General features: G+C 35.1%; 1 protein-coding gene across 2 annotated transcripts in view; it reads left to right on the top strand.

Moving 5' to 3' along the window:
- Positions 1–10,497, top strand: part of Tsp96F (Tetraspanin 96F) — a 24,260-nt gene that overhangs the window by 3,406 nt on the left and 10,357 nt on the right. The window contains exon 1 of one of the 2 annotated variants that reach the window (XM_017629513.1): positions 4,407–4,495. The exons of the other annotated variant lie outside the window; for it this stretch is intronic. Within the exon in view, the coding sequence (XP_017485002.1) occupies positions 4,439–4,495 (57 nt within the window). The 5' untranslated portion in view covers positions 4,407–4,438. Of the gene's footprint in view, positions 1–4,406; positions 4,496–10,497 lie in introns of those variants that run through there. 2 annotated transcript variants of the gene reach the window in all.

The raw sequence follows: 10,497 nt of genomic DNA on the forward strand, positions 1-10,497 counted from the left end.
GATATATTAAAATGTACAAACTACAACCGTATGTACATATGTATGTGAGTATGTACATACATATGTACAAATGTAGGGTCATAACTTCGTACGCAACGTTGCATGGTTGACTTTTGTTGTTTTTATTAGTAAACCGATGGATACTGGTTTCTTGATAGTACGTTGAATGGGCGAGTTACATGCTCCCCGCGCCGGAGCCGAAGTTGCCGTTGCCATTGCTGTTGTTGCCATATCGGTCGCAACACTGTTGCCAACTTGGTGCTTTTCGCACTAAATTTATTGCTTTTCTGTATTTAAAACGGAAAAATTTTTGAGTTTGGTGCTTGGTGCGTTTTTTGGTAAATTTTTTTTTAGTTTGAAGACACCAATTCTGTAAATCTTAAAAAAATTGAAGATAAATTAATAGCAATCGCAAATATTTTACCAACTTTACAAAAAGGGAAACAAAATCATGGCACAATGACAATCGGAAGCGAGCATATGTTTGTCAACAAATTTTTGATACAAAAATATTTTTCCCACTATGCGCTCAAATAAGACACATTCAGATAGGTTCTGCAATTCACTTCCGAGTGAATTTCAATAAAATGAATTAAAATTGGCCGGGGTGGAAATACACTCGGAAGTGAATTGAAGACCTACCTGCCAGATTAAAAAGGGTAATCAAATGTCGTTATGTTTCAGGTGTCAAGCAGTCGGAAAGAAAAGCTCTTTATATTCCTTTAGCTCACGAGACAATAAGAGACTGCAGTGCAGATTTAAACTAACACATACTTCATGAAACTTCATTTTTTGTTTTGGCTTTCGTTTGACAGGAATTGTAGAAAAAAATTATGCAAAACGAAGAAAAATTTACATGCATATAAACAGTCAGGAAAAAATTTATAAATTTTTCTTGAATCTAACGAAGCGGCAACGCTGGACACAGCTGCAAATTAGAAAATGAGAACAATAATGTTATCGTCGCTTGGAGGAAAATATTTGAATTTATAGAAACAGAGAAAATTCGACCGTCAAGCGAGAAACATTGATTTTTATTAATTTAAATCAGCATTCCTACAAACAAGTTTTTATGCATATAAAGCCCGTTAAATACTCCGATACAAATTTGGTGATTTTTTCGAGAAAACCCGCGATTTTTCTTGGGTTTTAGTGCTTTTTCAAATTCAAAACTTGGCAACACTGGGACGCAATGAGCGTCTGTCTTGGCTTTGTTTTCTCTCTTTTTTTTTAGTATTATGAGAACTACGGTTATGTCTGCCTACATTTTTCTATTATTGTAGTTATTGCCTTTATACAAATTTCTTATCTTGGGCACAAATAATCTTTACATGTACATAAATAAATATGTACTCATCGTGCAATCTTCCTCAAGTCAAAGAGCTGATTGCTGCCTCTCTCTAGGCTTGTCTGTCAGTCATCATAACCAAACAATCAAATAGTCAAGTCAAGGCAGTGCAGAATACAAGGAAACCGCCATTTAATTGAACCACAAGAATAAATAGAAACGGAAAGTCAAGAAGAAGGAAATAAAAGAGGCTGAAGCGAATAGTGGTGGTGTGTGTTAGTTTTGGGCGCCCACTGCCATCTATTGTTGTTGTAAATGCTGTGCTGTTCCGTTCAACGAACGGTGGGTATGTTCAGTACAAGCATTTGGCGTACGTATGAAAATGCGAATAAATAAATGGAATAACTCTGGAAAAACAGAGGATGTTTAATTTGCGTAAAATCACTGATAGCAAAGTTTTTCTGAAATTCAATTTGAAATATTAAACGGCAAATCAGAAATCTCTCCGAAAATGCATTATTTCAACATGGTAGTTGCTTGCATAACAAATTAGCAATTGAACTGTGATTTCTAATGAACGGCCGATTAAAGCCATTCACAACAACCAAGAGTAATCAAAAGCGATATAAATGTTACTTGCAATTGGTACAGGAAAGAGGGATTATCCATAAATCCCAGTAAAACTACAATCCTCCTTTTCACCCTAAAAGGCAAGCTATGCTTTCCAGATCTAAATATAAGGGGAATCGCGATTAGCTTAAATGAATATGTCAAATATCTAGGCAAAGAATACTCACTTGGGAGTCACATCTCAGCTCTTATTACCAACAAAGCAATGAAGTCCTTGTTAACCACTAAACAACTCCTAAGTAAAACATGGTCCGCTAAGGGCAGGACACTCGCAGAGCTAGGTTAAAGACGTGCGATGCCAGCAGGAAATGCGCCAACCAGTAGCTTAGCGTCCTCCCTCTTGAGGGATAGGAGAAACTTCGCCAGCTTCATGTAATACGCTCTCAAATTCAATTGCCATTTATAAAAATTGGTTAGAATAGGTACTTCTGCGCCCGTTAAGTCAATACATCCAATTGACAAAACGTGCATAAAATACAGGGATTTTAAGGTCAATGGCCACAAATCAGCTGATTACTATTCGGTACCACGAACATGTGGCTAAAATTGGCCCCCGTACAATCCTCCGTACCGCAGCTCCAAAATCGCGGATCTTTACCTGGACAAATTTAGCTATTGACAAATTCAAGTGCTTTGAAGTTAACACCAAAAGTTTCGAAAGAAGTCATTTGAAAATGACACTTCTAGCGTTAGCTGGGATCTGGGCGTGAGGACGGGTAACTCCAATACCAACCAATCAATAAAAGCACAGCGTGTGAGACTAACTATTTAAAAGCAAACAGCCACATCAATAACAATGAGAAGTAGTTTTTAAACAAACAACAAAACCGACTTCAGTGCTCTTAAAAAAATTCAGGAATATCGTTAATTTCGATCATCGGACTAACTATAATATTAACTAACCATCGTATGCGGAATATCATAAATATTCGACGAATTGTAACTTCCTTTTTGCATCGGTTAAATAGATTACTATAACAATGGAAATCGGGAAGTTGCCATAATAAGTGACTAGACATCAGCTGCGTAAGTCACACCAGCAGGTTAATATACACAGTATCGTGGCCTCAACTGAAACTTCCCTTGTGAGAGAAAGGTCCGCAGTAGCTTTGGACTTGTCAAAGGCGTTTCATGCCGTCTTTCATTCCACTCAACTAAAAGACACTTTCTCTATCCACCACGGGTTCAAATGGTGGTCAGTGAACTATCTGAATGGTCGGCAGACGTCAGTGATCATTCGAGAGCAAACCTATGCCGGGTATTGTTTAATTTCTACAATTCGAAGCTTCCTAAGCGCCCAAAGGAAGTTTCCCTAATCTCATACGCTGATGCCTATTCGATATTGGCGGCCAGAAATGGAATTGATGATTTCTGTTCGATAGTCAACGGTATCTCACTCTTCTTATACACGTATACTGGCAAATTCTGAGTAATAACCCGAAATCTGGGCTATCTTGTAGCCTGTTCCGCTCACACCGAATGCATAAAGTAGGAGCGACGAACATACAAGCAGCTGCGGTTCTGACTTATTCTGTGCCTATTTGGACGTCAGGGATTAGTTGGCAGCGACAGGATGTCTCCTGATGTCGCTTTAACATCATTACATAGTAGCTCTATGAGGTTCAACGAACACACATAAGAACCATTGGACCCGGCAATGTAGAGATAGGCTTTAAACGGTCCTCACAGGCGGACTGTCATCACCTACACTAACTCCCACCAGTTGCAGATAGCGAGTTTCAATTGCCGAGAGATACATACCCACGTAACTTTAGCTCAATTAAGGTCTGGATAGTGTAGCAAGTTAAACTTGACTCCGACATACCAAATGTTTGTCCGTCACGTGAAGGTTCGCCTCACGACAACAACCCCCTCTTCCCAAGCCCACTCAATCCAACTCGACTAACACTCCTTTCCTTTTTGTCCCATCCCGTCGAAACGGCATGTTTCCTGCGCTTACCGTTAGTTGAGCTTGTCGACAACGATTGAAGGACTATGCTGTCTAGGCAGAGCTAAGTAAACCACTACAGCAACAAGAACCAATAACAATATTAAATTACAAATCGCTGGAGAATAACTTTTACCAATATTTGGTACTATAATAGTAATGGAATAAATAGTAAAATTTTACCTTAGCAAAACTAAAACAATACTTTATGTTAATACATAGCGCAATGATCTGATCGATGACAACATCCAATGATGTAGCATTCGAAAAGCGTTCCAATAATGAAGTCATTCAATACCGAGAGTCTCGAAGTTGTTACATATTTGATCTCTGCTACATATGTTTGGAAATAATTTAGTACGAATCATCGTTGACTTCAGTGTAAAGCAAAAAGTGGGAAAATAAAATTACAAACCAAATGTGGTGATCAATGAACCGGAATCATTCAATTGTAGAGTTTTCTATTAACTTTCCCTCAACAAGCTGCATAAAACGGCAAGCAAGAAGGAGATGATATTTGGTATGTAGGGATCACCCTAATACATATTTATTGCATTTTATGTCGTCTCTGAATGAGTGACATGCGACGTGTGCCACACTATTCTTCAAATTCATTAAAAGCGACATATGTAAGTATATGTAATACAGAGCCTCTATAGGCTTCCCCAGAAAACTATAAAATTCCATATTTTGTTTGTTAATTAGTGGTGAATGTGCGTGCATTTTGTCGGCCCGCAAACGCAAATTGTGAAAGAAAATGTCGGTCATTGGGGTCGTATGTGTAACAAAAAAAAAAAAAAAGTCAACAATCAAAAGCCATTGCCGCTTGCCTATAATTGTTTTCATTTAACCAAAAAAGCGCACGAAAAGCTGAAAAAAAATAAAAGATTTGTTAATTTGAATGCATGTGCAATATGTTTTTATATACATACATATGCAATTCGTTTAAATGCTATGTAGTATAAACAAAGACTGCATCTAAACAATCGTCATCATGCGTTTTCTTACTTTAGGGCAGCCATCAATTCGAGCGCATCTCTCAACTGGTCGGTAGATGCATTCAGCTCATACAAATATGTGTGTGCATATGTATATATGTTTATNTTCTTACTTTAGGGCAGCCATCAATTCCAGCGCATCTCTCAACTGGTCGGTAGATGCATTCAGCTCATACAAATATGTGTGTGCATATGTATATATGTTTATTACTTGCCTGTGTTCGCTTTCGATAGTTCAGTCTGTGCGCTATAAAAAAATTCCTGTTGTTGGGCTTTAGGCATTTTTGTGGGTNTTACTTGCCTGTGTTCGCTTTCGATAGTTCAGTCTGTGCGCTATAAAAAATTCCTGTTGTTGGGCTTTAGGAATTTTTGTGGGAGTCGTAAGTCGCCAGCGCTGTGGCACACCGCAAGCGATACAAGTGCGTTTTGTCCGAAAAAAAAATATTGTACACACCTACACACCTAACAAAATTAATTGTATTCGTACAGTGACTGAATAATAAATTCCGGTTTGGTATGCACGCACGCCACAAATCGGAGGAGAAGCTCGGCCAAATACTAACATATGTGTAAGCGGCAATCTATTATCATTATAATCTCTTCAGTTAGTACCCATCACTAAGTTTTTGTTCTCTATTTTTTATTAATTATTTCCTGTGCTCTTTCCCTGTTCGGGTTTGCTTCTACGGAGTTGAGGCCTCCTGCTTACCCGTTTTCTTCTATGCCCTTGAGTCCAGATACTCAGAACAGTTGAATGTCATTAAGCTTCGCACAGGCGTTTAATTTCCAAATGATTTTGTCACTACATTAGTTTCTGTGTAAGGTAATATCTGCACACCGATTAATGGAGGAAACTGCACTGGAAAAGTGATTATTTTATCCCGCGGGCATAGATGTGTACCACTGCTAGAATATAGAATAGAATATCCAGCCACTGTATATAGTAAAACATACATTTGTATGTACATTAGGAGCACCACTTTCCATATGTAAAAATTTTAATATTGTTCTTCCATCGGTGTTGAAAAGCTTATTATATTTTAAGAAATTTGCCAAAATATTTTGGAAAAATATTAAGATTTACGTGAGCTGGACTGATTTAAAAATGCCTTCAAAAATCGATTTCTTTTTAACCTTTTATACCTTTTAAGTTTAAACTCTTCTATTTTTTTTTTACAAATAAATTTTATTTATAAAAAACTCCATTTTTGGAGTTATATTCTGATCGCTACAGCTTACGTAACTCATAATATTTTTTTGAAATATTTTGGCGTAGGTCTTAGAATAGAATACATTTTATAATTCCGGTGGAAAACCTGCAACCATTTTTTTTTGTGGCGATGCACCCTAATGTAGGTTCATATATAGTAGTATAGTAGTTATTAACTCAGGACTATGTACATTTGGTAATTGCTGGCTACTTCGCTTGTTGTCCAAATTGTTCACTTGAGGCGCTTCTTTGGTGGTCATTTGTATTTAACTATCGGACCCCATTTCATATGTGTCAGTAATGAGGACAACTGTCCACCGCCTTTGGTTATAATTGTACCTACATACGAGTATTAATTAAATTTGTATTTTTTTTTATTTTGTTATTACCCCACCACTTTTTGCCGCTGATCGCACATTATTCTCCCCCTTGGGCGTGCTGCGCCCTATTTGACACATCACAAAACGCCAGCAACACACAAACGCGGGAAACGGTTTTGCAGAGAATGAGTGTGTGCAATCATGTATGCTATACGGAACAGTGCATAGATATGCCGTACGTACGTATGTACATATGTATGAATGCATGTCATGCATAGATATGAATTTTCCAATTTTATTTTCTTATTTCATTCCAATTGTCGTGCTTCAATGGTTCCTCCCACCCCGATCAGTCTCAACGTAAATGTTGTCTGTTAAATATATACCTTTGTATGTATATATGTATGTATGTATATATGCATATATTTAAATGCATAAGCGTATAGAAAAGTATGTACATACTTATATTTATTAGTCAAGATCTATTTTAAAATATCAATACAATATGCACGCTTTATTATTTTTCTTGTTTGCCGATCTTGCATACACTTGTACATTACGGTGCATCACTCTCCATACAAAAAAAAAAAAAATAGAAAAAAATCGGTAATGTTTTCCTATTGGAATTACATATACAATTAATTATATTTTAAGATTGTCGCCAAAATATTTCGAAAAAATATTAAGATTTACGTGGCCTAACCGATTTGAAAATAATATCTTCAAAAATCGAATTATTTTGTTTCCGTGCTATGTCAAAATGCTGCTATCTACCTTTGGGTCGACTTTATTTTATACTATGAATATGTCCAAATATTTGTAAAAACATTTTATCTATAAAAAAAAACTCAATTTGTAGAGGTCTTTTCAAATCGGTCCAGCTCAAATAAATCCTAATATTTTTTTCTGAAATATTTCAACAGAAGTCTCTAAATACATATGATAAATGTTATGATTTCAGAGAAAAAACCACGACTTTTTTTGGTGAGGCGCCCTAATGTATGTACATATTTATTGTTATTATTGCATTAGTTTCGCATTCATATCGCATCATAGTTCAGAAAAATTATCCCGCTGTCTCACTGACGTACAAGTTAATGGATACTTATGTATGTAGCATATTTGCTCATCTCTTTTTTGTTTTTATGTATGTATATGTAGCTCGATTATGTGTTTCATCATAATCTTTTTTCTGTTAGGTTTTTCACGCAATCACAATTTTGAAAAGCTTCTTCTAAGCATCGATGCCAACTAAAATTAGCCGAAAATTCAAATATAATTTAAAAAAAATACCAATGATGACAACAAATGCTAAAAATAAAAGAACATCTGTATTTCGCACACAAGCACTTGAACGAACAGCTGTTGGAAAATTAGAAATCATTAAGTAATCTCGTTTTCAATTTATTTGTTAGTATTTTTATTTTTATTTTTATTTACGGTGGAATTATGTATAACAAAAATCTGTCACTTTATCAGCAACCAGCAGGAACAGTGCGCTGCCCTATTCTTACGATTGAAGCTTTCCTTCTTTTCAGGATTCATTCTCGAGAATCTCGAGGAGATCTCCTACACACCTTGTTTTTTCTTCTTTTTTTTTTTGACAGTTCATTACTTAAAATGTACTGTTAAATTTGTGAATTGTGAAACTGTACTGTCTCTGGGACAATTTCAGTGGTTTGGTCAATTTCGAGTTTGTCGACATTTACCTCTGCTTTTCGGCTCGAGTTTAAGTTGTAGGTATTTGAATTTCGAAAAAGTTCTTTTAATGCCATTTGGAACGCGCAACTTCACTCAAAGCTGATATTGTGAGTCGAAGAATTGTTCCAGAAAACGCACTCTCAATTCCAATCTGCGCCTACACTTACGTAAAAAAAAATTAATTTTTTGCTACAAAGCACAATGGGTGATTTGACCCATTTTTCTGGCTGAAATTAATCATGCACAAACCAATAGATTATCTAAGAAAATGTGATTTTTTTTTATCAATCATAGGCTTTCCCACGTTTTTTGCAAGGACAATCTTAACCCTAACCCAACCATCAGTCTGAAAGGGTCACTTTTTAATGTGTGGTTTTATTGAAGTTTAATTGCACTTTTTTCAAAATAATTGCATAAAGAAGAAAATGCCACTTAGTTATAAAAAGCATTTATACAGTGGCTATTTTTGGGAAATACTGTAAAATTATATTAATTTCGATTTAAAACTTGAAAGGTCTGATTATCTAATTTGTCAGCTGAAAAATTAAAAGCAGTAGCCTTTGCAGCAAACAAATTTTGATAGTTACGGTTACAGGTGACGTACAAATACGTACGTACAATTTTTTTTTAAATACTGTACAAATATTTTTCTAAAATACTGAACTCGGCTAAAGTCGCTTAGGCGGTTATAGTTACGGTGACCAGATTTCTGTGGATAAAAATCGGGACATTTCTAAAGCATCGAACCCGAACATATAATTTTATTTTTAAAATAAAAAGTTAGTATAATTTAATTAAGAAAAACAAAAAACTTGAAAGATAATGATTAAAACCTTAAAAAAATTTGCAATAATAATAGACTGCAATATAGCGCGAGTACCAGTTTGATAGAATAAAACCAAATATCATAGAAAATAAGGATGCTGGCTAAGTTTATGGCGCCCTTATATTCTATGTTCCTCGTGGTAACGAAAGTGATTTTTGGGCCAAAATAGAGAGGGACTCATATTAAATTAACAACTGAAAATCGGGATTTAATCGGTACAAATATGAAAAATCGGGACACTTACACGTCCCGACTTTTATAAAGTATTCAGAGGGGCAACTTTCTGAAAATCGGTACTGTTCCGCCAAAATCAGTACGAACGGTCACCGTAGTTATAGTGCCAAATAAGAAAAAGAGGAACATTTTTCATTCAGGCCCAAAATTCCCTAGCAAATACATTATGTATGTATGTATGTATGTATGTACATATGTATGTATATTTCATTTTCCATACATATATTTTATTAAAAAAAAAAAGATTTTGAAGAATAATTATTATAATCGAATCCTAAAGAAATGTGTAGAAAATATCCTTTATGTCGCTTAAAAAAAAGAAAATAAATAACAATTAAAACATTCGTTTGATTCATTTGAATCATTTCAATAGGTTCACTAGAGAATAAGAAAAAATTAGATTTTGCCAAAAAAATGCTATTAATTTTGATCTAATTATTTTAAGCTATTAGTAATGGGTTCTATTGTTTTACAAGCTATTATTTTTTTAATTAAAAAAAAAATGCGAAAAACTCTCTTCGGAAAATTATTATCCTGTTTTCTCCGCTTGACACTTTATACATAGCAACAAGGAGTCTTTACCGGCTGTCAAACGGGAGCCGGTAATTAGGGTGACCGTCCAAAATTACTTAGAAAATTACAGCTTCAAACGAGAAGAAGTAATGCGGTCTAAGGAATACAAGGACCACAAACAAATCTTTTATGTACATAAATTTTCTGTCAGCTCTTTTTTCGAATACGAATGATTGATCTGCTGCTGACCCCGATTCGTTATCAACTGAAATATAAACCTGTATGTGTATGTGCACGTACAGTGGCAGGCAAACCAATAAGGACGCGATATTCTAACAAGTTTTGGCTATACAAAGTATGTTCGAAATATTTTTTATATGAAGAAAAATTAACATCACCGTTATTAAAAAAAAACAAACATTGCAAAAAGCAGCGTTATGCCCCATCTACTTCAAACTTGGACTTTTATATACGGAAATTTAAGCGACACAAAACTGCACTTCTATAAAAAAAAGGTTCCAAATTTTGACTTAAAAAATAATAAACACTAAATAAATAAAAAAAAAATAGAGAAACTGATCCCTATTTGTTTGCCCGCTACCGTACGTATTTATTTCAAACTACTGATTCTCACCCGATTCCAAAATTCGTATAACAAAACACTGATGTAAGATTGGCGTTGATTAAAGACGTATGTAAGCCTGCATACGGAGTACAAACCCAAGCATATGCTTAGGTGAAACAAAAAAAATATTTCTTTTTCATTACCAAAGCAAATACAAAAGTGATAAGAGAAGTACTCAAAATAAATTAAAATTCTGCATTTCTT

This window comes from Rhagoletis zephyria, unplaced genomic scaffold, assembly GCF_001687245.7.
Source record: "Rhagoletis zephyria isolate East Lansing unplaced genomic scaffold, Rhagoletis_zephyria_1.1 Rzeph_scaffold_06852, whole genome shotgun sequence".
Lineage (NCBI taxonomy): Eukaryota > Metazoa > Arthropoda > Insecta > Diptera > Tephritidae > Rhagoletis > Rhagoletis zephyria.